A 26,934-nucleotide genomic window follows, 5' to 3' on the forward strand; every position below is an offset into this window, starting at 1 on the left:
CTTTCACATCACAATGGAAAAGAGTCCTGGTGCTGGTCATATAAAAATGGAAGGTCTGGGAGTGTAAAAATGCAGTGCACTATAGGTCTACCTGTGATCAGCTGTTTTCTGAATGATGGGGTGTTACACAAAGCATGAATGTAATTTTTACTCAAATTGATAACGCTCTGTGGTTTGTTGGTTTTGTTAAGCTGAGCCCACATGGACATTGGGTGGTTTATCTCATTCTCCCTGGCGGATCCTCATATCCTCTGTCAGATTTGATAGGAACTGTCTGAACTGCCACCTTCAGGTCTCTTCACCGATGTTCAGTGGGCTGGGCCACTCGAAGACAGTCAGACTTGTCCTGACCTGAAACGCTGTCTTGAGTGTATGCTTTGGGTCATTGTTCTGAAAGATGAACCGTCTCTAGAGTTTCTGGTCACCTTTGCCCTGGAGGAGAATTTCTTTAAGGACCTCTTGATTTGGCTGCAGTTTCTTTCCTCAGTTCTGACCAGTCTCCCTCTCTCTGCCACTGAGAAGCTTCTCCATAGCATGATGCTGCCACCACCTAGGCTTCAATTTTTGTATCATCAGACCAGATCACCTTTTGCTTTGTGATCATCTTTAAGTGCTGTTTGGCAAACTCCAAATGAGCTGTTATCTTCCTTTTACTCATGTCACTCAACCATAAAGACCTGATTGATGGAGAGCTGTTGGTGGTTGCCCCATCTCTGCAGAGGACTTTGGAAGCTCTGCTAGAGTGAGCTTTGTTGTTTACCTGTGCCCTGATCTGTGCCTCAGCAGGAAATCCTATTGCCATTTACAGAGTGAACTGTGGGACTTGATACATGCAGGTGTGCACACAGGTGCCTTGCTAAACTATATCCAATCAATTCATTTTCCCACAGGTGGACTCTAATTAAGTTTTCGACATCTGAAGGATAATTAAAGCAAACACACTGGTTTGATTACTTTGATTAAATGCGAGATTTCAGTTGGTGATTTTCACAAAATTTGCAAAAATTTCTAAAAACACATTTTCAGGCTGGAGACTATTAAGTTTAGACAGATGGGGAAACAGCAATTTTATGTTTTAATTTTAATGTATAACACAGTAAACTTTAAGAAGTGAAGCCTGGATGTCTGAATACTGTCTGCAGTCACTGTAGATGGGATTTTCTTTCCAAGGACAGGCTTTAGAACTTGCCTGACACATTTGGGCTGACTGTTGTAGAATCAGTGTTATCTGTTGTGATGCCTTACACATAAAATCCATGCATTGTTTTTATATGTATAAACAATATTTTTAATAGATCAATACCTGCATGATTCTATGTGAAGGTGTGCAGGAAGGAGAGAAAAACAGAGAGGGAAGGAGAGAAACAGAGTGTTGAGCAGTTGAGGGATCATCTACGACTGCCAGCCATAGCCTGAGGGAGAACACGAGCACTGATGCGTGTCCCCAATAACCCAGTAGTTGGTTAAACATGTATGAGGAAAGAATGGTGCAATTATTTATGGCAGGTGAGTGAAGATTTGTGAGAAGTAATCCAGTTTGAAAAATCAAAACATTTCCATACTTCAAAACTGCTTTATGTGCGCTCTTATATAATTTTGTATTTTTGTGTTGTTGACTATAAATTTATCAAAGGAATTCTTTAACACTGCAGTCTCTTATGATGACACTCGATTGAAAGTCTGACACACTGATTTGTACTTATGTCTTAATGACGCATTCTGTGGATAAATTAAGAGACTTACATGATTCTGACATGATGGTTTTAGCAGTTTGCTTTTCTCTTTTCATATCATTGCCCATAACAAAGTGATACAGTTCATTTGTTTTGCAGCTGATACCGGGGGCAGTTTTTAGACAGTTTATGACCTCCACCAACAGACATCTAAGTGACAGACAAGGTCAAGAATCCAGGTCAGATTTTTCTGGCATCAAGATGCTTCCGTGCAATTAAAATGCAACCATGTAGAAGCACATCCTAGGGGGACTCCAGACCCCTAAATACTATCCTATCACAGCCTTTATTTGTTGTGGCACATAAGTATCCTAATTCCCTTTGTTTCACTCTGGGTGCTTACACTGTCTCAGATTGTTCCATTGTGTTTTCAGTTTTAATTGTTTTGTTCTTTCCTAAAATTGAAAGATTATCATGGGATTTTGTGTGCCTACAAATGTTATCCCCAATTGGAAAGGGGTCTATTTTTGGATTCCTCACTGTGAAAGTTGACACCATTTTTTCCTGCTGCGCGTGCATGAAGCCAAAGCCTGAAAGATGCTTTTTTTTAATGTGTTTGCAGATGAGCGGTGCTGCATTCTGGTCTGTTTTATGTCTGTGGTATAGTGCACACATTATGATCTTCTGCATGCATCATCTATAATAGATATGAGCTTAATGATGGTATTTGGGCATTATCCTCTTTGATGGTTGCATTTTCTAATAATAGTGTATGGATGTCTTTGTCTGACGGCGCTTGATGCTTGAGATATAAGCACTTAATCAATGAAGAAGGGAAACCTTTTGGTTCTGTCTTTCCTCCTTAGTGGCAAGCAGTGTTGGGCAACATTAAGTGGGCATTTCCACACAAGGGCCAACAGAGAAATGGCTAATGTGCTTTCCAGTAAACTTTAGCTTCCTTACTTGGGATTCACTCATGAATCTCCTTTCTAATGGCTCGGTCCGGTGTCCAAGCCCTTGTAGGAAGGTCAGAACTGTGTCTGTGCTATCCATCCACACATTACATAGGGCTTATTTGCCAAGTGGAGCTTTGGTCCTCTTCTGGTGCCAGACCTCCCTGTGCCACATGACTGAGCAACCGTCCCCCCTTCCAACACCTGGCACAGCCTGGTCCACTCACAAGCAGAAAGATTATCTTTCCCCTGATGGTTTTCCCTGCTGGGACTTTACAGGCCATTTACTATAAGCAGGGTTAGGATTATAAGGCAATACATGCGTTAAACACAGACATTTGTTTCATTGAACTGCAATGCTGTGAGACCACCTTATAAAAAATGCATTACTGACAGACAATTTGTGGAATATTTTTTTGTTTGCAGCTCTGTGTCTGTGCATTAACAGCAAATTAACATGCTCACAACGCTGATGTTTAGCTGATATGACACGACAAGATAGATATGACAAGATATGACAAGATAGGAATAGTCTTCCTCATAAAGCAAAGGTTTAAGAAAATTAAAAGAAGAAATTTTGACCTGAAGAAAAGGTGAGTCGTCAAAGTCATTATCTTAATTAGACATGAATATTTTATACAAAACCACAAATGCCAACCGCATGTTGGCACTAGAGCAGAAGTCAGGCCCCATGAAAGTCTGTGCCAATCGGTTTGTTAGATACTGAGGTAGATCAGTCTGTTTGTAAGACCAACATTGCCGTTCCTAAAACCACACTACCATCATGACTAGGTTCACTCTGATCATGTGCATGTGACTAAACATTTCAAATGTAGACCGTCGCCACTGACAAGTTGGAGTGATTTATTGTTCAGGAAGTAGAGCAAGAGACACATCTGGTGTATCTAATCAGCGATGTGTGGTCAGACTGTCAGTCATAGTTCATAGAAAGAAAAGGGTGAGGAGTGATGGACTGCTTTCTGTAATGCTGGGCCATCTCCATCTCCATCTGAGCCATGTCATTTTCTGTGTGTAAGAGAGATGTAAGGCCTGCTCTGCTGTCATCATGACTAGCAGGCTGCTAGAGAGAGAAGCATGTGAGTCTCTTCTTGAGGTAGAAAGAAATAATAAACAGATAGATAGATAAATGATAGATAGAATTTTTTCTAAATTTAATTAAGGTAGAAGTCTATGTTTTGTGCTGTATGATGGTGTACATGTTGTATTAATGCCTTTTAGTACACATTTTAATACCATTAAAAATGTTGTAAGTCAGCAATTTTACTATAAAACTATTGGCCATGTAAAGCATAAGTTCCTGCCAGTTAGCAGTAAAGAAGGTGGCACATATACTGCACGTGTGTGTGTGTGCATGGGGTACCTCCTGCTAGCTTTGCTAAACAGAGGGTAAGTGGTTGGTGAGGTTTGTGTGTCTACTACATAGGAATCCCTCCTCCCTAGTCTCTCACTCCAGCTACTCAGGGGAGTGGTAGACTGCAGGGCTAGTGTTGGCTGATTGACTCTGATACATGTGCTGCATATTTCATGCCCTCCACTCTGTCTGCGTGAGATGCAGAGAGCGAGTGAGCCACGCAGAAAGATTGACTGGAAGAGACAGAAAGACGGTCACAGACACAGAGGGGAAACGAGATCAGATCGACCTTTAATGGGGCCATTGCATCCTGTGTGTGTTTCTCAGCGTGTCTCTTTATAGTGATGTACTGTCTCCCTTACTTACTCCTCTGTGACCCGCTATGACATCAGGGAAGTCTGCTGTGCTCAGCAGTCAGCACGTTTTTACACAGCAGCTTTGAGACTGTACAGCTGACAACCAGCAGCAGGTCGCTTTAGTCCCAGCAAGCATTAAAGACAGAAGATATGCTCAGTATACCTCTGTGGTCCTCCAGGGAGTTCCCATTTAGCAGCAGGGCAGGCACTCCATCTATTTGTGCTTTGACGGGTAAAGTTGATCCACACTCAATGATGTGTGATGATGAGGTTTGTTTTGCCAAGTACTCTTGTTGGTCTGACACAGCTTCATCATTTTTATTTTCAGAAACACGATTACTGACTATCTATAGTTTTTAATTAGTTGAGCAAATTTTAGTAGATTGACCTGCTGTCAGTTTACAAATTGATGAATTAACTAATCATTTCAGCACTACAGTGACAAGACAGACTATGTTTCAAAAGATAAAGATTCAGAATTATTCCACGGTGAATTATCTGTAGAGTTGACCAAACCTGACAGCATGAGTCACATTTCCAAGTGTATTGTAAAAGTACCCATTGCATAGTGTACTAAAGTATGTTGCTAAGCAGACAATGCTTATGTGTCTGTGTCCAGATGAGGATGACGAAGGTGAGCGCAACACCGTTCCCCTCACACCCCTCGACAGCTTCTTCTCTGATGATGACTCCCTCAAACAGCAAAAGAAGAAGAAGCCCAAAAAGATGAAAGAGGGAAAAATGCCCAAAGTTAAGAAGAGGAAAAAGGAGGTAAGGTGTAATTCTCACTCATCGCCATCTGTCATGACCTCCGACACAACAGCTTGGCAGGCATTTTGGATCAAGCTGTACTCCACATTCTCTATTTCTCACCCCATTGCTCTTTTGATGTCTCTGCAATTGGATCAAAGGTGTGTTTTGGCTGCTGGGCTGCCTCTGTAATCTAAATGAGAGGCAGTGGACTGTCTCAGGCCTAAGAGAGTTTGGCACTGGTATCACCTTCATTGCCAGTGTAATCTGTAGAGTCCAAACGCCAGTTTACAGTGTCGATTTGTGCCTGTGGTGCTGGTGCTGATGGCAGGGACTTAGGTCGGAAGTACAGCATTTGTGCCAAGCTAGGAGTGGGAGTCAGAGCTGTGACAGAGCAGTTTGGACAGCAGAGGTTCACCAACTTTTAGAGAACAGGTTAGAGATCTGAACTGCTCTTAGCATTTACACTAGTACGTTTATTCAACCAAATTTGTTATTAACGCCGTGGTCACAAACTGATATGGTGATGGCTAAAACGTAGTGCACATTAGCAAAAGATCCTCGTGCCTGGGATGTGATTTATACAGTAATAAGTCATTTTATTTAAAATTTGCGAATATAAGTTAGTGCTTAGCAGTCAGGCTGTAGCCACCAAGTCCTGCATTGTGTTTAACTGAGTAATGATTTCAAATTATTTCACTTCATTCAAGCATCACATAGGCTTGTTTAACCTTACATGTAAATAAGTATTACCCAGTTCTTTTCAGTTATTTATATTTTTAAATATGTATTTTAGATCATTGCTCGTGTGTGCTTACCATGCTAGTGTCCATTGTTTTTAGAAATTCCATGTCCTGCTTTTGTCCATATTGGGAATGTTTCTCTACTATTTACTTCACTGCCCTCTGAGGGAAACATCAGCAGGCAGCATGCAGATAGGTAGCACTGTGTTTTACAGAACAGTTGCTGTAGCATGAAACCTGCTTAATTAGTGTAAAGTTTCAGTAGTATGTCTGTCACTTTAGCACAACCCTAATCCCAACCAGTCAGCTCTCTGTCAACTAACCATGAACTAAATAAACCCAAGGCTGGAAAAAATCAAACAGTGACCACAGTGTTTAAAACAATGTAAAACTGAAAAGTACTGGGTAACATATAAAATATGTAATATATGGTACATATAACATATAATATATAGTACACTGAGTCACTTTATTTTATAGGTTTTTTTTTTATAGTTTTGTAACTGCATAAGGAATTCAATGCAGCTGAAATATACAGGTAAACATGTAATTCAACTAACCTGCACCATAAACACGAATATTTATCTACAGGGCAATACAATTTCTTCAATTACACGAAATGATGAGAAAATGATCAGGAAATTAATTGGAAAACACAGAAGCCAGAAAATACACTGTTATCAAGAACTGCATTATTTGTTGATAGCTTTTGGTGGTTCGTCACAGCCCAGTGACAGCTTTTGTACTGATCCATACAGTATTGATTAGTGCAGCTTTAAAGGCACGCAGCATCTCATTAATTCAACTGTTAACTATATTCAACGCTCCTGAAAAAAGGTGTAATAAATGATTCTTCTGTGATTACAGGAACTCACAGTATTCCCAGGGTTTCGTGCCTGTGTTGGTGATGGCTTTAACAGTGTCAGTGACATAGTCAGGATGTTCTTTTCTGCTGGCTGGAGATGCCAGCAGTGCTGTGAGGAGCTTGGTTGGCCAGGCGGCCACCCAGCCCTTTGGCTGCTTGTGGTAAACACTGAGCTCTGGATCTCAGTGAACTAATGAGGGGGGGACTCCCTCTGACATTCTCCTCTCTCACACAGACTCTGCTCTGTATTCTCCTCTGTCTTCCCACTCCTCCCATCTCTCACATGCATCACTCACTTTGCCTTGTTCATGATGCTGCTGCTTTTGTGGATTTTCTTTTTCTTTCTTTCTTTCTTTCTTTCTTTCTTTCTTTCTTTGCTTTCTTTCTTTCTTTCTTTCTTTCTTTCTTTCTTTCTTTCTTTCTTTCTTTCTTTCTTTTCTTTCTGTCTTCTCTCTCTCTCTCTCTCTCTCTCTCTCTCTCTCTTTCTTTCTTTCTCTCTCTCTTTCTTTCTTTCTCTCTTTCTTTCTCTCTCTCTCTCTTTCTTTCTCTCTCTCTCTCTCTCTCTCCCTCCCTATTGTTTCTTTCTCTCTTTGCCTTTCCACTGATGAGCCACTGCTGCTGTAATTCACTTCCAATCACTCCCCAATGGTTCATGTCAGACAAGGGCCAAAAGTCAGCTGAGGTCAGAGACTGTCAGTGGCACATCGCAGTCTCAGCTCAGAGCTAGTGGCAGGAGGAATGGTAGCCAGGGAGAGACGCACTTGCCTTCTTTCTCTGCAGTGAAACAAAGGAAGGGGCATTCTGTCTTCTGTTTGACAAAACACCGATTTCAAGGGAATCTGAGTTTACAGAAAGCAGTTAATTTTATTGGGAAAAGAAGAGGCTGCGGTCTGGGCACAATAAAACCTCCATGAAGCTGTGAGGGAGCTGCTTGAAGCTTTAACATTTTGCTGAAATATTTGGTTTGATATAAGCCTCTGTGTTGTCCTCTCCGGGACTGTGAGTAAACAGAGAGCTGTTGGTGATTTTTGGAAAAAAGAATAGGCTGCTGTTTTGGAGTGTTTTTGAGGAAGTATTTTTTCTTATTGAAGTAGATTTTATTCAATACCCACTTCTTTGCTCATATGATATTTTATGTGGCATCCTCTGCAATCTCCCTAAGGCCGAGTCATAATGTGGAAACATCTAATTTGATTATGTTATCAGTGCTTATCTGATTTTCTTCCCTCTGAAAGTAGAGACATTCTCTTTGTTGCTTCCAGTCTCTTGTTTGGTCCTATGATGTGTGCGTAATATTGAACTCTGGGCCACAGTGAGGTTGTTACACAGTTTTATTGCGTCTTTGCAGTTGCTCGCAATAGTGGTTCTGCTTCTTTGCTTTTCCCTCCTCCATCACCACCCCCACTCCCATCCCCCATCCACAATCTTCAATTTCCAATTCTCTCTCCTTCTTCTTATGCATAAATGAGATTTGTCTAGACTGGTGCTGGAGCACCAGCTCTGCAACCACAGGCCTCTGCATAACAAGCTCGTTATGCAAACGTGTCTGATTGGATGGCGCTGTTCCATTGGCTGCCACTGTGATAGAGTGTGTATGTGTGTATGATGGGGTGGTGGGGGTGTCAGGATAGAAAGTAAGAGTGAGAGAGAAAAAGAAAAGGGGAGCAGTTAAGAGAGAGAGAAAGTGACAGTGAGAAAATAATGGGGTGGAGGGAGGGGGGCTATGAGATGTGAAGGAGAGAAAAGGAAGGCGTGTGTGTGTGTGTGTGTGTGTGTGTGTGCGCACACTGGGGGTGGGGGGGGGGGGGGGGGGGGGGTGAGCTGTGTGATAAAGAGAGAAAACTAGGAGGAGAGAGACACAGAAAGAGAGCTAGAGCCAGACACTGCTCAAATGTGGTCGCCATGGCAACACAGCCAGGCTGCTAGTAGGGTTGGCGGGCGCTGCGGCAACGTGAGCCTTTCCACTGCGCTACAGAGCAAAACGCCTGCAAGTCTCTCCACGGATCCACACAGGCCTGCTGAGCAACAGGCAGCGAGCAGACCACAAAGCTGCTGTGCACTAATTCACTCCTTAGCCTGTGGACACTGATGTTCACACACAGACACATGCACTTACTGTACGTGCGCTTACAGAAACACACACGCACGTGTGGAAAGTAACATGTGCAAAAAGAGAGAGATTAAAAATAATACAAAACTCACACCAACAGCTACACACATACACTCATACCCATATCAAGGCACACATGAGCACATGCATTCAAACACACAAACCTTTACAAAAATGTGGTAGAGAAGCATGCTCATTCATAACAGGCACGTACGTGCACACATGCTCACTGTCAGTTTGGTGAGAGGTGCATGAGAGACACACCAGTTACTTCTCCCTCTCCCTCTCTCTCTCTTAGTCACACACACATAATATCATGAAGACGCACCAGTGAATTTGTTCATATATACAAGACTCTTTATCACACAAACAGCACCTGTTAACTGTTAAATCCATATCGCCTTCCAGATGTCGCGTATTAAACAGGCAGGATGCAGATCAGCTCTGTGCTATGATTGGCTGCACCGCCTGAGGTGTTCTCTTTCTTGGTTTAGTTTGTCGCTGATGCACATGTTAAAGGGAAAAATGCTTCTGACTTGACTCCTTGTCAGCTTACCTCTAACTTTTACGTAGCCTAACCATATATTTCATGAAAGGCAAAATAATTAGCCTGTTAGTAAATCAGTAATACTTTGAAATCATGGTTAGCATAGATGATGTAAATGCAGTCAAACAGGAGTATTTATCTATCGTGCCTTACACTTATAGCATATGTTTTTGTCGCAGGAGGGCTCTGTAGGACTGCCATGCTGTCTTACCCTATCACTGAGTTTTATTATTTAATTATTCCCCCTTCTCTACCACTAGACTTTACATTGTGTCTCAGAAGATAGCTGTTCGCTGCCGATGGGTTTGCTTTGCCATGCCACATTTGGGGCCCAGGAATTTGGCTTTGATGCTAGATTCAGTCAGGCACAGTCAGGTCCTGAGTTTGAGATTCTGCCAGTTTACAGGTGTAACAGTATCTGTTTGGCAGGAGAGCTTGACTACATCAAAGAAACACTGCTTGGTGGAGATTTTGTCAAAGTGTATCTTAAATACATGTACTGTATATTAAACCCATTTTTATCAGTGAATGTTGAATAGATTTCAAAATGGTGTCCTGCTATTGATTGACAAAAACAACAGCGTTCATTTATTTGTTCAAGTGCACAATGTTTATGTGTCCTTGCCTCAGGGGGGAATCCAGGCAAGAGTTGACAGTGACCTGGAGGAGACCTCAGAGGTGGAGGAGGAACGGGAACGTCCCGAAATAGGTTCTGAGAGTGAGAGCAGCATGTACGGCCCCACCAAGAAGAAGAAGAAGAAGCCAAGAGAGAAAAAAGAGAAAAAGCCCAGGAAGAAGAAGAGAGATGAGGAAGACGATGATGATGACGACGATGATGGGAGTATGAAAGTAAGTCAATGGACAACAATACATTTTATTTCACATACCCCAAGGTAAAAAAAAGTTATGGTTCCTTAAAGAAACAGTCCAATGTCCAAATTCTTTGCAAGGATCCAACAATCAAAAAAAGCCCATTTGTTTGACGCTTTAAGCAGAACATCTTTAAAGGTGGTGCAGATGGGAAATTATTTATTAACACCAGTATCTTATTAAACATCATTTGGAAAAATGTGTGTTGATTGTTTTATCTTATGTCCCCAGGAGCCCAAATCATCCAGCCAGTTGATGCAGGAGTGGGGTCTTGAAGATGTTCAGTATGGCTTCACTGAGGACGACTATAAAACCATCACCAACTACAAGGCTTTCAGCCAGTTCCTCAGGCAAGCATCTAATTTTGTGTCTGGATTACCATTCTGTGCTAAACTGCTCTGTTTCTCTTTCCTTAGATTGTCCCTCACTGAGAGACTTCCAACAGAAACTCCACAGCGAGTCGAGAGAGTGGTATGACGAGCAAACACTGCTCTTTTTGTTTGAGCTAGAAAGCTCGGCTGTTGGTATAAAGAGTCTGTCTCACCTGGGGCTGTCTGGCTCGGCTAAGCCTCTGCTCTGACAAAGTGGAGCATGAGCTCCTGCAGTGCCCCCTGTGAGTAGTCAGCTGCTTACTGGATGCCTGTGACAGCCGGGAGACTCTGGGACTCGGTGCTCTGACCCACTATCTTTCACAGGCCAACATGCCAAACCTCAGGCTGTTGCCTGACAAATCACAAACATGACATACACACAGCTAAGCAGGGAAAACAAAACTTAAGGGGCAGTGGGGTTTCAGCAAATCAAGACCCAGTTCCCCCCAGTGCCAGGGAAAGTAGAAATTCCATCAACAGGAATGAAGGGTGACATAATAAGGCTGCTGTTGTTGTCTGCTCCCCCTCTGGTTTTTCTCAGGCCCCTCATTGCCAAGAAGAACCCGAAGATTCCCATGTCAAAGATGATGACAGTGTTAGGGGCCAAGTGGCGAGAGTTCAGTGCCAACAACCCGTTCAAAGGCGCATCTGCCACCGCTGTGGCCGCTGCTGTAGCTGCCGCTGTGGAAACGGTTACGGTGACGCAGCCAACATCTGTCAGCAGCAGCCAACTGAGCTCTCAGCTGGGGCCGGTCAAAAAAGCCAAAACCAAAGAGGGAAAGGGTAAGGCCCAGGGAACCGTGGCAGAACACATATTTTTAGAAATAATACCACTCCAGTTAACATTTGGATCTCTGTGTCTCAGGACCAGGAGTTAGAAAGAAAAGCAAGACTGTGAAGGAGGTGAAGAAGAAACCGAAGCCGAAGAAGACCAAATCCAAGTCGGGCCAAAGTGGGAAGAAGAAGAAAGCATCCTCGGTATGTCTTGTTTTTCTGCGGTGCTGTCTTCTCTCAGCTCATTCATCCTCTCAGCTTCCCTGCTAGTGTATATTTTAAATGACATCAAAGCGACCAGACTGTTTACTGCACTTACTGTCAAAGTCAGTGTATTTTAATTCCTTGTGTAGCTGCGAGCTCTTTAGTTTGTGTGTATGCATTTCCAGAGCGAGGAGGACTTCCTGGAGGAGTCAGACTTTGATGACATCAGCATCCACAGTGCCTCTGTGCTTTCTGATACCTTGGGGGCTGCCACCAAGAAGAAGGCCCGACGTGGGCGGAAAAAAAGAAAAAGTATGTTTACTGTCTACACTCACCATGCCCTGCGGTGTGTGTTTTTCCTTCCTAAATCCCATTGAAATCCTTCAGAACCAAACAGTTTGATTATGGGTAACAAGGAAATTAAATGTTTTTTTTTTTTTGCTTTATTTATTTAGGAAATTTTGTCTGAATGCTCTGTCTCAGCAGTGAGTGTCCTTATTCCCATTTAGATGCCACTTAGTATAATGATTAAATAATCTTATGTGCTTGATAAATGAGCAGCTGCATTCAAGTGGCTTTCTCTGTGTGGGGATTTCCCCTGTTTACTTCTTCCTGTACCTTCTCCAGAGGAGGATGGTGATGGCTATGAGACAGACCACCAGGACTATTGTGAGGTTTGCCAGCAGGGTGGAGAGATCATCCTGTGTGACACCTGTCCCCGAGCCTACCACTTGGTCTGTCTGGACCCTGAGCTGGAGAAAGCCCCTGAGGGCAAGTGGAGCTGTCCACACTGTGTGAGTGGGTTAGCTAGTTCAGAAATACTTTATACTCTATAGCTTTATGCTTCTAAACATCTATTGTGCAAAGATGATAATGCAGACAGGGCAAGACAACTCATGCAGTCTTGTGGTTGTCATTGTCTTCAAAGCTATGTAAAGATTGTAAATAATATATTTTATGATGTGTTATAATGTGGGTCAGTTTTGTTCTACAAACAAAAATGGTGGATGAACTTGCAGTGTTTAACTTCTGCTACAACCATTTGTGCTAAACACGCCGCTCAGGAGAAGGAGGGAATCCAGTGGGAGGCCAAAGATGAGGAGGAGGATGAGGAGGAGGCTGCGGGTGAAGAAGAGGATGACCACATGGAGTTTTGCAGAGTGTGTAAAGATGGAGGAGAGCTGCTGTGTTGTGACACCTGCCCATCATCCTACCACATCCACTGCCTCAACCCGCCTCTCCCTGAGATACCCAACGGGGAGTGGTTGTGTCCTCGCTGCATGGTGAGCTGAGGCTGCACACAGACACACAGTCCAAGCACTTTGTAATATGATTTTTTTCATAAAATTTAAAAAGGAAAAATACCTCTAACTTTATTTGTGATTGCAATGTCACTTTTCTGGCATGCACTTTGAGGGAATGGGGCACACTCTTAAGGGGCACTTAAGGTGGAACTGAAGCTAAGGACCAAACTGTAGAAAATAAGTGTGTATTTCAGCACAAAGGATCTATGGTGAAAGAAGTCTATATGAAACAGTGAGAGACAAACTGAAGTGTCAGCTTAACGCTTGTGATGCTTTGTGAAGTTTGGTTGCTAAATATATAAAAAGGACATTATTTTAAGCTAGCACTCTGACTCATCCCATTACTCACACTGCATTTTAATGAAAATGAACTATATAGTGTAGCTATGATTCTGAATATTGATGTGTAGGGCCTTATTTTGTTTCTTATACCTCCTCTACCTGCCCCTACTTTCACTTTGTTCCCCCTGACATCCACAACTGTGTATATATGTGTTCTGACACAGCACCTCTCCGCTTTCTCTTAGTGCCCACCGCTGAAAGGTAAAGTACAAAAGATTCTGCACTGGACGTGGGGAGAGCCCCCGTTGCCAGCTGAGCTGCCTGCAGGCCCTGATGGCAAACCAAATGATCCACTGACCAAGCCTCCACTCAAGGGGCACCCAGAGAGGGAGTTCTTTGTAAAGTGGGCTGGCCTTTCGTACTGGCACTGCTCCTGGGTCAGCGAACTGCAGGTGAGATACCAGGAGACGGTCCAGTATCAAATGAACACTTCTGCTCTTTGGCAACAGGAACTACATGCTCCTTAAACCATCTTTTGGAGTTTAAGATAAAATGATGCTAGATGTCACTCTTTAAGAAATATATGCACATTTCTCTCAATGTCACCATGGCTGGACTACACATTACATTCTTATAAAAAATATAAACCACCTTTTGCCAGAGGCCAGAGCTGGTTCTGAATAAAACCAAGCAGAATTAATTCTTGTGTTGTGTCGCTGTACAGTTGGAGCTATATCACACAGTCATGTATCGGAACTACCAGCGTAAGAACGATATGGACGAGCCTCCACCGTATGACTATGGCTCTGGAGAGGAGGAGCTCAACAGCGAGAAGAGGAAGAGCAAAGACCCCCAGTATGCTGTGATGGAGGAGCGCTTCTACCGCTACGGCATTAAACCGGAGTGGATGATTATCCACCGGATACTCAATCACAGGTAGCTGCTCCCAGTTACACAGATTCTTACATCTGGCCCTGAACATTTTTAATCTTAAGAAATCAGACATCTTGACCTGACATTATTGGTGATAAGCTGGTGCTCACTCACTTGGTTTATGCTCACTGACATCTTGCTTTTTTACTTGCTCTCACTCTATAGATAAAGATTATGCTTCAGAGCACAGAAGATTTCTGATTATGAGAGATGCTGCATTTTTGAAAGCACAAAGATTCAAGGCAATAGATTCATGGAAAGAGCCGAACACGGTTCTCTCTAAACAGAAAACCAAGAGGTTCATTTATATATATTTTCAGACCTGTGCTTGTCACTCATATGTACAGAGATGTGCTTGAAATAGATTCACTATACATTCAGTATGATCATCAAGTTTGACCATACGATATATGCTCTGGAATTAAATCATATATTTAAAGTGTCAGTCTCTTTTCAGCTACTACTGCTAGAAGGAAAAAATGACTTTCATTTAATTAGTTTTATATAATATCTCATTTACAAATTAAATTTGTCTTATGTCCCTGTTTTCTGTTTTTGTTTATTTTTAGTTTTGATAAGGATGGAGATGTGCATTATCTGATCAAGTGGAGAGACCTGCCCTACGACCAGTGCACCTGGGAGGTGGATGATTTTGACATCCCAGAGTACGAGACTCATAAAGCCTTTTACTGGGACCACAGGTTGGTTAACAGGATGCTGAAGTTGTCTGAACTCTGGCTGTTTCTATAGTTGTTCTTACTAGTGTGGAGGTGACAGTGGGGATGACGAGGAAATCCCTGGCACACAAAAATAAACAAAGACATCTGCCGGTGTTTTCCTTCTGCCCCACTCTATCTGTGATGCCCCTGCTTGAGCTTTTTGGCTGATCGTGTTGATGCAATTATTTCTCAGGGAGCAAATTCTAGGGGAGGACCAGCGCCCCCTGGTTGTGCGGAAAGGAAAGAAACTCAAAGAAGACCATCCAAAGAGGGAGGTCCCTCCTGATGCCCCCATCATTGATGTAAGTGTCAATGTTTAGATGCATCACAGAGGACCTGAGTTGTCTTAGATTCTCTGTTCTTTTAGGGAATACAAGACTGTATTGTCATTGATTGTATATGCAGCAGCCTTCCACAGTAAATCTCTCAAGTAATGCAGTGAATGTTATTACTTTGCATGATGAACTTTCTATGCTTTTATTCTTCTGCTATAGATATAATTCCTATTTATACTGGGATAGATGTTGCTCATGTTGCTGACTCTAACCTTTGAACATAAACTAATAATATCCTGTATTACCAGCCAACCATCAAATTTGAGCACCAGCCATGGTACATTAATGCCACTGGAGGAACACTGCACCCATACCAGCTGGAGGGCCTGAACTGGCTGAGGTTCTCCTGGGCTCAGGGCACAGACACAATCCTGGCTGATGAGATGGGCCTGGGAAAGACAGTACAGACAATAGTGTTTCTCTATTCACTCTATAAGGAGGTAAGAGAGGGAGGATGTCATGTTATGCTGATATTACATAACATCACATTTTGGTTCACTGAGTGCAATGTAAAAGGCCCACCCCTGAAATACTAATGCAGATTTAGACCCAGACTGAATCTTATTGGCTAATGAGAAAAGTAAATGATAAAAGCTACAGCATATTGTGTCTGTGATGTGAGAGTAGCTCTAGGCCTGTTTTGCTTCTCTCCACTCTCAGGGCCACTCCAAGGGTCCTTTCCTGGTGAGTGCACCGCTCTCCACCATCATTAACTGGGAAAGGGAGTTTGAGATGTGGGCTCCAGATTTCTACGTGGTCACGTACACAGGGGACAAAGACAGCAGGGCGATCATCAGGGAGAATGAGTTCACCTTTGAAGACAATGCAGTGAAATCAGGGCGCAAAGTTTTTCGCATGAAGGTACGCCACGCTCACCCAGCTGTTCCACAACACATTTGGGTCAAATAGTGTTTTTAAATACCTTGTTTAGGTTGTCATTCTACCTGACTCTGAATTTATCCTAGTAATTCCTTTATATTCACCCAATGTCACAGCAAACAGAACAACACTAAATCATTTGTCCTCTACTCTGTGGTTCTACATTAGTCAACATTTGAATTACTCTTGTTATGTTCTTTGGTCTTGTCCTTGTAGAAAGACACTCCTATCAAGTTCCACGTGTTGCTGACGTCCTACGAGCTGATCACTATAGATCAGGCCATTCTGGGCTCCATCACCTGGGCCTGCCTGGTGGTAGATGAGGCTCACAGACTGAAGAACAACCAGTCAAAGGTACAACAGGATTTCTGGCACTGATAGCAGCAGTTAATAGACTTTGTTGGAGGTTAAAAGCAAAAATACAAAATGTTTGTCCACAAACTTCATCTAAGATTCTAATAGAAAGTTGAAAACGCCTTTGAGGTGACTTGAGATTTTTGAGTTTCTGCATGTAGTTCCTGTTGCCAAATTGAGTTTTACAGTGCATTCATCATTGCAGCTCTTTTTTTGGGGACATGCTTTCCTCATATCTTGTCCAATGTGTTCTTTTTCAGTTTTTCAGAATTCTTAACGGGTATAAGATCTACTACAAACTGCTGCTGACTGGGACACCTCTTCAGAACAACCTGGAGGAGTTGTTCCACCTGCTTAATTTCCTCACCCCAGATCGCTTCAAGTAAATCCTGTCCTGTCTTTCTGCATTTTCTTTCAATACTGATAGTTATCAAAACTATGAAAGTCAGAAAAGTCTTTTTTGCACTTCACTGATTGATTTCTTCTTTGTGTGACCTGTGATGTGTATAGTAACCTGGAAGGCTTCCTGGAAGAGTTTGCTGATATCTCTAAAGAGGACCAGATCAAGAAGCTCCACGACCTGCTGGGCCCTCACATGCTCAGGAGACTGAAAGCTGATGTCTTCAAGAACATGCCTGCAAAAACAGAGCTGATTGTCAGAGTGGAGCTCAGCCCCATGCAGAAGTATGTCCTGGAATAGAATATTTGGGATCATAGTTGCATTAGTCACTGATTGTCTCTGGTGTGTGTGCATTTCAGAAAACTCAGCTCTTATATACAGAATATTTTAAATAAAATAAGGGGAGCTCCAATGATCGCCACACACCCTAAGAACTATATAACAGCAAAAGATAAATTCTATAATATTGTACGGTTTGAAGTTATTAATATTTTGGCAAATAATGTTTTACATTCATTTGCAATAATTACACCATGTGAATGAAAGAAGTATTGCACTTAGCATCGTACCTTCGTCACTGATCGTGGCTCTGACCTCTCTCCTCTGATCTTTAGGAAATATTACAAGTTTATTTTGACCCGAAATTTTGAGGCTCTAAACTCCAAAGGTGGAGGGAATCAAGTGTCGCTGCTAAACATTATGATGGACCTGAAGAAGTGCTGCAACCATCCCTACCTGTTCCCTGTGGCTGCTGTGGTGAGACAGCAAATCAAAGTCTGTTTGAAAAGCTATTTTCAGGACTGAATATGTCTAAATAAAAGAATAGTCATCATAGTTAGAGTGTTTGTTCAAAGACACCAGGGCTGTATATCATTCTCTACCCAGAAAGTTCTAGCCCTTGCCTCCTGGTTTGGAGACATGCATATATTCATATATTTCTCTAATTGGGGTCTGAAATGTGTTTTTGTGTTTGCAGGAAGCTCCTGTATTACCCAATGGTTCTTATGATGGCAACCTACTGGTTAAGTCCTCAGGAAAGCTGACTCTGCTGCAGAAAATGCTGAAGAAACTCAAAGATGAAGGACACCGAGTTCTCATTTTCTCTCAAGTAATAGTCAAATAAATATTGTGGTTGAGCTGGAAGCCATAGCTTTTATTGATCAGTGGCCATGAAACGCTGAAAATCCAGTCATCCATATTTTAGCCTTTCCAATGTCAGTGTCAATTGTAGATGGTAAATCAGCTGATATTACAGATATTTTTTTAGTGTTCAATTTTCTTGTTTTTAAAAATTCGAATTAACATGACACACAACACATAAACTTTTAATACTCACATCTTGTCTTATAGATGACAAAGATGCTGGATCTCCTTGAGGATTTTCTGGAGTTTGAGGGTTATAAATATGAACGTATTGATGGAGGAATCACTGGAGGACTAAGGCAGGAGGCCATTGACCGCTTCAATGGTGAGTTTGTTCTTCCAGAATCTGGGTGAGTTTGTGTGGATGTGTTCTCACATATTCACACATCCAAACCAACTCTGCTTTGGTTTTTGTCATAGCACCAGGCGCTCAGCAGTTCTGCTTCTTGCTTTCAACGCGAGCTGGAGGTCTTGGCATCAACCTTGCAAGTGCAGACACTGTTATAATCTACGACTCTGACTGGAACCCGCACAATGACATCCAAGTACTGATTTCTCACAGAATACATGATGGATGTTTGTTGCAATATGTGAATTAATGAGCTTAACCACTTCCTGTTGAGCTGTTCACTCGTATGTCATCCCTGTCACTGTTCTCCTACGTCTCTCCATCCTCCCAGGCTTTCAGCAGAGCCCACCGTATAGGCCAAAACAAAAAGGTTATGATCTATCGTTTTGTGACGCGAGGCTCAGTGGAGGAGCGAATCACTCAGGTGGCAAAGAGAAAGATGATGCTGACCCACCTGGTGGTGCGGCCTGGCCTGGGCTCCAAAACTGGCTCCATGTCCAAACAGGAATTGGACGACATCCTCAAGTTTGGCACAGAGGAGCTTTTCAAAGATGAAATGGAGGCAGCACGAACCATGGGTATGTCAGTGGCTCAATTTTCCTCTCCCTAAGACGATTCAACACCAAGCATCTTCGTTGATAGTTTTGGTTTGTTGATGATTCTACAGTCAACCCAGAAAAACTCCAAACATGATTTTAAAACTCCTGTATCATTTTCAAATACCTCTGGAGACATTTTGATGTTTCCTTATTTGTTGTGTTTTCAATAGTACATTTGTGTATATACCTCTTCACTTTCAAATGCAGAAAGGATATTTGCTCATGCTCCTCTTTGTGCTGGAACAAATATAGTCTTGTCTTTAAAAAGCATTCTCATTGTCGTGCCTTCGAATCAAAGTTTGGGAAGCAAATGTCAGAAATGCCAGCGAATCTTTATAGTTGTATAAACGGTTTAAACGTTTTTTGTAGGCGAAGACGTGTGAACATACCTTCAGCTGCTTTCAGTCATTAACTAAGAGCTTCTTATCAACAGGTGACAACAAAGATGGTGAAGAGGGCAACGTGATTCACTATGATGATGACGCTATCTCGAAGCTGCTCGACCGCAGCCAGGATGCCACTGAAGACACAGAGATTCAGAACATGAACGAGTACCTGAGTTCTTTCAAGGTGGCTCAGTATGTTGTGAAAGAAGAGGATGGAGAGGTGAGAATAAACATGTGTTTATTTTACCCTGATGTATCACGCATGAAAAAGAGACCACTAATGTGTTCACCTGCAGATGTCCTTTATGCTACGGTTATTTGACTCTATAGACCAGATCAATACACTGCAACAAAGGTATTGTTTTCAGAAATGCAAAACTTTCATACAAATGTCTGAATACATTCTATGCGAGCAGCATTTTGTTATTATGCATCATTTAAAACCTGTAAGCTTTTAGCGTTAAGATTGGATTTGTACAGGCCTCTGGCATTTACTAACGTGTACTGTATATCTGTGTGTTTACTTTCAGGAGGAGGTGGAGCGAGAGATCATCAAGCAGGAGGAGAACGTGGATCCAGACTACTGGGAAAAACTCCTCCGCCACCACTACGAACAGCAGCAGGAGGATTTAGCTCGCAACCTGGGAAAAGGCAAACGCATCCGGAAACAAGTCAACTACAATGATACAACCCAGGAGGACCAAGGTAGGCTCTGTCAGCAGGATTCACATGTCTGCATTTGTTTTTTTGACCTATGGCTTCACCAGAATTCATTTCTAAAGTCTTAATCTTTAAGATTAGCGTGCAACAGTATTGATTGGTGACATTTTCGAAGCAGCAGCAATGTTCTCTTATCGCCACTCTTCATTTTACATGTTGGATTTGGGATTTCTGTCCATATTTTACTTTGAGCAGAAATGCACTACAGCACACAGCCTGCAGAGTGGAAAACACAAGCTTTTCGGATTGTTAGGCAGCTAAATGGTGGACAGGTGGCACCCTGAGAATAGAAACATGATTAAGAAAATAGAGACATAATTTTCTAAATAAACAACTCAATGGACTTCTGATTGGGGTTTATTGTATGGCTGTGTTTCTTGTCTTCTTCAAATGATTTTCCTGCAGTTACAAGGTGTATTATTGCCTTCAGCAGTCAATACTAAATGTTATGTTTTGAATTGGCATTCTGGGAGCTGTTGCCCATTATGAAGACACACATGATCAAACAAATAACAGCAAATCGATTACGCTAATGATTAACACTTTCTGTTCTGCTGAAGCTATTTCTCTGAGCTGAGCATGAACTGAAGACAGGTCTTATTTTGAGTAGTTTCTCCTTGGTAGAAACTTGTTCATGGATTTTAAACAAACGTGAGACTTTTGTACTGGAGCTTTGAAGATGTCACTTAAATCTGAAGCATCAATCTGCTGCCAAGATTTAAGCACATTCACTGGGTCTAAGTTACTGTATTTACAGGACACGACATTGCTGACACAGTAAAAGTATGATAACGTCAAATGAGACAGCGTTAATCAAGCCCCCGTCTGAGCTGCCACATCTGCACGAGCTTGGGGTCATTAATGAGTTAACAAGGTGACATTTATCTTGGCACTAATTTTGGTGTGTCAGTTCAGACAAGAGTAGCACAGAAATTAAGCAGCTTGTTTATTAAATCCTCTTAGGCTGTAAGTCTCAACAAGAGCTGTTGACCTTCATTAAATCCTCTAAAGAGTTTATTATACCGGCCTAAAGCTTGCTTCTATCCCATGCATTTATATAGTTTTCTCACTGGGTTTTCAAGTACTTCTTTGTAATAGTTCAAGAGTAATTTAGTTGTACTTTTAAAGTGGCTTTAAGTTCCTGATTGGCACAGTCCAACAGTGTTGACTATGAGAGTGTAAAGATTTTCAAACCCATCACAGTTTAGAGTACTCTCAAAGTTTAAAGTGATTATCTGCCAGAGTATTCAACTCTCACCTCACTTCCAGAGGACACAAGTGGTACAGTGTGTGCATGAGCAGCTGTAGTGGTCTGTAGTAATCTGCAGTGCCATGGCGCCCTCAGGTGGCCACCAACAGAAGCGAATGCAATGTACTGTTTTTTCTTTGATGTGTGGCTCAGAATGGCAGGATGATCTTTCAGACAATCAGTCGGAGTACTCTGTGGGGTCCGAGGACGAGGACGAAGATTTCGAGGAGAGGCCTGAAGGTAGGTAGCAAAAAAAAAAAAAAAAACAAACAAAAAAAAACTGTTGTGTTGTTTTGGTTTGAGGATGCAGTACATCTGTTTTAGAGGAGACAGTTAGAAGTTATTTGTTTAAAAGATGTCACTTTGATCATTGTACTATGCTACAAAGGGAGAAACAGTATTTAAATTTCTGTAGGTGGGCGCAGACAGTCCCGTCGGCAGCTGAAGAGCGAGAAAGACAAACCTCTGCCACCATTACTGGCACGAGTTGGGGGCAGTATTGAGGTAAAAATTACAGCTTGCAGATACTTCAGAGTATATCTTAATGCATCTTAAAATGGAGGTACATGCTTTGTTTGTAGAAATTAATAACATTTTTTGAAGCTATTACTTCATTCTGTGTACTTCTGTGTTTAATAGCAGTGCTGCAGTAAGTACTCACATACTTCATTGAGATAAAAGTTGAAATATCAGAGTATAAAACACTCATGGCATAACTGTAAACTTTGATGGTATATGTGGAGTTAATTTAACAATTTTATATAGTTCCATTCATACATAAGCATCAATATATTCATTTGATTTGACTGAAATTTGCATTCATATGTTAAAAGTAACTAAAATGATCAAAAAAATGCAGTGGAGTAAAAACAGTATAATATTTGTAAAATACATATACCTCACAATTTTAAGTGTGGTACTTGAGCAAATGTGTTTAGTTACTTTTTACCACTGTTTTGGGAATAAAGGGACAACATTAGGAGCCGCAACCAACTGAGGGAGGACCATGACAAAGCATCACTGCTCTATAGCAGCGTTCTGACTCACTGGAATGGGCAAACAAGGACAGAACTAGAAGCACGTTGTTATTATAGTGTAAAACAGACAGCAAGCAGAAGAATGTACTGTATTGTGTTACACTGCGTAGCTCAGTACAGCTTGCCTGTGAGAATAATATTCCTAAGAAATCAATTTGTTTCACCAGGGTGTTTCTGAAGCTGTTCAGTTTGTGCTGCTTCTCTGCTGCTCACTTCTGACTATTCTGACTTTTTGACTTGATACCCTGCATCTTTTCAGTTTACACCATTTTCTCTCTAAAGCTGTTTCTTCTAATTAAAAGGTTTTGGGGTTCAACGCTCGCCAGAGGAAAGCCTTCCTCAATGCAATCATGCGCTGGGGCATGCCCCCTCAGGACGCTTTCAACTCCCATTGGCTGGTTAGAGACCTGAGAGGGAAGAGTGAGCGTGAGTTCAGGTAAAGCTCTACACTGTGATACACAAAGAAGTGTTATCTGATTACTGACTGACTGTAATTCTCTTCACTCAGTTTAGTTTTTAGTTAAGGGCTGCTTGCCTGCCATGAAGTTAGGAGGCACCTCCAGGCTATTTTATCAACTTCTCACATTTAGCTGGGCAGCCCAGGGCAAAGCTCCAGAACGCTCTTATCAGTGTCGTGAAGGTCGGCCTTGCCGCTCTCAGGGTTGTAATGTAGAAACCAGAGTCAAACATTACATAAATAAATATTCAATATGGGAGCTGCCTTGAGTTGTTTTCGTTATTTCTGAAGTGAAACACTACTACCCCTGCATTTTCTACAGCTATGATTCCTCCGACTATAATTACAGCTAATATTGCAAATACAACTACCAGTACTACCTCTGGTGCTACTACTAATGCTACAAGTACCATGGCAGTTACTACTAACATTAGTGTAATTGTTGGTACAGTACTACAACCATTGGCAATGTCACAATTAAACGTATTATTTTTCCCGCTGCCAAGAATAGAAAAGTGAGAAAATAGAGAAAGACTGTATCCAACATAAAGTCAATACTTTGTTGGGTTAAAATGACTCATATTTAAATGTAATCTGCCTGAAAATACTGAAATAGGTTACAAAGGTATTTGTAAGTGTGGGAGATAAATTTCTGGCTTTTCCTTACAACTATGCTCACTAATAATATCATGTCTCTATATGTCCTCATTCTAATTCTGTTAGTGCTAGTACTACCTCTGCTGCAAATACTACAAGTGTTTCTACTACTGATACTGCTTTGTCAAGCATTACTTCCTCCCCAGTTGTTAATAGCATTTAAAACCTGGTGTTAGTGCTGGTAACACTATAGAAAGGCATTTTTTTCTTCATCAGGGCCTACGTGTCCCTGTTCATGAGACATCTTTGTGAGCCTGGGGCAGATGGAGCAGAGACCTTCGCTGATGGAGTCCCACGTGAGGGACTGTCTCGTCAGCATGTTCTCACCAGGATCGGTGTCATGTCCCTTGTCAGGAAGAAGGTAGCTACTGGTTATTCAAGCAAAAAACAGCTTCAACGCAGAATACCAACTCTGTGAGACTGGAAGAAGTAGGTCAAACTGTTCAGGCAGAGGCAAATGCAGATATTTTGTTAGCTTTTTAAATGTACAAACCTGTGAAAATAAAAAGTTTCACAAGTTTAAAAGAAAGATATGTTTCAGAGCCAAGAGTGACATCATGTCTTGTTTTTGTTATCCAAATATCCTAAAATATTGAGATTATAGTGATATAGAAGAAAAACAGCAAATCATCTTTTCATCCTGAATCAGAAAATATTTAAAATAATTTTTGCTAAAAAATGACTGAAACACTTGATTTACAGTGAGAATAGTTCCCAAATATTTCTGTCTTTCAGTTATTTGACTAAGGCAGAGTTTGAATTTAAGAAGCGTTGGTGCATTAGGTCACAGACAAATTACAATGAAACTGATTCTGTTCACACACGCACTTTATAATAATCTTTTCCTGAATCCTTACTCAAGGAACATCAGCCATCTTCGTTCAGTTATTACAGAGCTGATCTCTTCTTTATAGGTACAAGAGTTTGAACATGTAAATGGGAAGCTGAGTTCTCCAGATCTGATTCCCATCGGAATGGAGTTGAAGAAACTGACTGAGAGCGTCTCGTCTGATCCCAACACCCCAGTTCCAGCCAGTCCTGTCGCCACACAACCCGGCACCCCTGTCCCACCAGGTCAGCGCCTGCCTTGAACAAGTTTTGCTTTCCTCCAACTGTAAAGCAACATTCATGCTCCGAAATAGTTATGGATCAAAAGAAAGTTTGAGTTGTTGTTGTTGTTGTTTTCTGGACTGTAGAGAAGACAGAGTCTCTCTTGGGTACCACTGAGGACAAGGAGACCACAGAGCAAGATAGCAAGAAACTGTCAGAGCATGAAGTGAGTCCTATTTCTCTCCCACTACACATCACTTGTATTTTCCTTTTGTTCTTCTTCAGCTCGTGGTTCATTTCACCTTAACCATAACTCATTTTATCATTTCATCTTATCTTGCTCAGTAAAAGCTTCTGTCAAACTCAAGACACCTTTTAACTTCTTTGCCTTCTACCAACTTTCCTCTTTTCTCCTCCTGTTACCTTTTCTGTTTTTACTTTGGCAGATTTCCAATACAGAGCCAGCATCTGTACCTGAGAAGGTAGCTGACAGTGAAGAGAGCAAGGCCAGCTCAGAGGAGAAAAGAGGAGACGAGAGGGACAGAACCGAGTCACCCTCCACAAAGACAGAGCCATCTGCCAACCCAAAACACACAGCGCTGTCATCCAGTCAAACCTCACCTAAAAGTGAGTGGATGACTTGTGTGCTGCAAATCCTACTCTTTTGCAAGGTTGTGCTTTGCTTAATTGATTATTTTTTTATTTCTTGTATCCTCAGTGGAGGCCTGCAAAGAGAAGGAGACGTCGTCAGAAAAAAGGGATAATGATTCTCCTCTAGCAAAAACTGAAGACAAGGAAAATAAGCCAGGTATACACACAATGAATCTTGAAATGAAAAAGGTACAATACAATGGTGCATTAACTCTTTTTCAGAAAGCTAAGTAGTCTTTAAAGATAATCCGTTATATAGATATTTCTTTTAAGCAACTGTTCTGTCATTTTATGTAGCTGTTACAGATGATGTAAGGAGTGAAGCTGCATTAGACGGTCGATTAAATGGAGACAAAGACACTTTGGACGAGATGGATGAGAGCAGAAGGGAGGACAAAAACGGATTCAAGGCCAAGTTCATGTTTAATATTGCTGATGGAGGTTTTACAGGTATGAATGAATGAATGAATAGGCAGCGAATAATAAAACCACTGCCACAATGGCGCAGTGGCATTTGTGCTGATTTCTCTGATAAATGTTTGGATTTTCTGTCTCACAGCTGAAAGACCTTGAAATAAAACTATTTTGATTCCATGACTTCACAAAGACACTCCCTAATTGAATACCACTGAAAATAGTGTAACAAAGATGTCACCAAGTGGTGTTTTTGAGTGTCTGATATTCAGCCAAGGGAGTCAGCTGTCTCCACCTGTAGACTGTCCAGATCCATTGGAACAAGAAGAACTGCATGTGCCAGACTTGGCTTAATACTTCCTCAGTTTGTGCTCCAGTGCTTCACTACCAGGCGACAGGGGCCATAATTAAGCCGCTTTGTTTTGTTATCACTCTTTGTGTTTGTGTTGTTAATGTCTTCTCACTAAGTCTTTCGAACATCTTGACTATCACTTTGTATTTTTTTAAGTGTCTGTTTTTATATTTATGCCGTCAGAGTTGCACACCCTGTGGCAAACTGAAGAGCAAGCGGCTCTGTCCTCTGGAAAGATGCATGACATCTGGCACCGTCGCCATGACTACTGGCTGTTGGCTGGGATTGTAACGTATCCTTTTCCAGATGTAGAGTGGGAAGCTCAGCATCTGGCAAACTAATGTCATTATTTATAACCTGGGGCGCTGCAGTTGAAGGGCTGATATTAGCGAACTGTGAGGAGTGATATAAAACTGTGCTTTCCAAAAACAAAAACTATCTTTGTTGGTTTATTTTGAAGAATTTAGATTTTTTTTTTTTTTTTGTGTCTTCTCACATTTATTTCCTTGACTAGGAGTCTATCTCAGACACGGCTACGCTCGCTGGCAGGACATTCAGAATGACCCACGTTATGCTATTCTAAATGAACCCTTCAAGACTGAGATGCATAAAGGCAACTACCTAGAGATGAAGAACAAGTTCCTTGCTCGCCGCTTTAAGGCAATCCTGAAGTCTTTATAATTAAAAGTAGTAATTCAAGGATTAAAGGATCTGTTACACCTGAATGCAACTTGAAATACACTGTCTCTCAAACTGTATGTCCATCTCACTGCGTTTCATACTCGCTCTCTGTCTGTAGCTACTGGAACAGGCTCTGGTGATTGAGGAGCAGCTGAGGCGAGCAGCGTACCTGAATATGACCCAGGATCCCAGTCACCCGGCCATGGCTCTCAACGCTCGATTCGCTGAGGTGGAATGTCTGGCAGAGTCCCACCAGCACCTGTCCAAAGAGTCTCTGGCTGGGAACAAGCCTGCCAATGCAGTGTTGCATAAAGGTCTGCAGCCTAATATTTCACAGTGTGCTATGTTGTGTGCACAGTCAGGTTCTTCAAGAAACATCAATTAAATTCATATCT

The 26,934-nt window shown here is 41.8% G+C and overlaps 1 protein-coding gene across 1 annotated transcript in view; it reads left to right on the forward strand.

Annotated features, from left to right (window-relative positions):
- Positions 1-26,934, forward strand: part of chd5 (chromodomain helicase DNA binding protein 5) — a 34,025-nt gene that overhangs the window by 1,509 nt on the left and 5,582 nt on the right. Inside the window, exons 2-37 of the mRNA XM_026307814.1 lie at positions 4,974-5,125; positions 10,000-10,218; positions 10,471-10,589; positions 11,152-11,393; positions 11,476-11,588; positions 11,774-11,900; positions 12,216-12,382; positions 12,653-12,871; positions 13,420-13,626; positions 13,899-14,110; positions 14,677-14,808; positions 15,020-15,128; positions 15,410-15,601; positions 15,822-16,022; positions 16,257-16,394; positions 16,655-16,776; positions 16,905-17,078; positions 17,409-17,550; positions 17,771-17,902; positions 18,145-18,262; positions 18,358-18,482; positions 18,618-18,864; positions 19,319-19,491; positions 19,802-19,976; positions 21,415-21,480; positions 21,656-21,744; positions 22,580-22,713; positions 23,608-23,752; positions 24,306-24,465; positions 24,588-24,667; positions 24,888-25,068; positions 25,160-25,249; positions 25,390-25,542; positions 26,042-26,150; positions 26,386-26,518; positions 26,658-26,853. Of these exons, the coding sequence (XP_026163599.1) occupies positions 4,974-5,125; positions 10,000-10,218; positions 10,471-10,589; positions 11,152-11,393; positions 11,476-11,588; positions 11,774-11,900; positions 12,216-12,382; positions 12,653-12,871; positions 13,420-13,626; positions 13,899-14,110; positions 14,677-14,808; positions 15,020-15,128; positions 15,410-15,601; positions 15,822-16,022; positions 16,257-16,394; positions 16,655-16,776; positions 16,905-17,078; positions 17,409-17,550; positions 17,771-17,902; positions 18,145-18,262; positions 18,358-18,482; positions 18,618-18,864; positions 19,319-19,491; positions 19,802-19,976; positions 21,415-21,480; positions 21,656-21,744; positions 22,580-22,713; positions 23,608-23,752; positions 24,306-24,465; positions 24,588-24,667; positions 24,888-25,068; positions 25,160-25,249; positions 25,390-25,542; positions 26,042-26,150; positions 26,386-26,518; positions 26,658-26,853 (5,493 nt within the window). The remainder of the gene's footprint in view (positions 1-4,973; positions 5,126-9,999; positions 10,219-10,470; positions 10,590-11,151; positions 11,394-11,475; positions 11,589-11,773; positions 11,901-12,215; positions 12,383-12,652; positions 12,872-13,419; positions 13,627-13,898; positions 14,111-14,676; positions 14,809-15,019; positions 15,129-15,409; positions 15,602-15,821; positions 16,023-16,256; positions 16,395-16,654; positions 16,777-16,904; positions 17,079-17,408; positions 17,551-17,770; positions 17,903-18,144; positions 18,263-18,357; positions 18,483-18,617; positions 18,865-19,318; positions 19,492-19,801; positions 19,977-21,414; positions 21,481-21,655; positions 21,745-22,579; positions 22,714-23,607; positions 23,753-24,305; positions 24,466-24,587; positions 24,668-24,887; positions 25,069-25,159; positions 25,250-25,389; positions 25,543-26,041; positions 26,151-26,385; positions 26,519-26,657; positions 26,854-26,934) is intronic.

Source organism: Mastacembelus armatus, chromosome 5 (assembly GCF_900324485.2).
Source record: "Mastacembelus armatus chromosome 5, fMasArm1.2, whole genome shotgun sequence".
Lineage (NCBI taxonomy): Eukaryota > Metazoa > Chordata > Actinopteri > Synbranchiformes > Mastacembelidae > Mastacembelus > Mastacembelus armatus.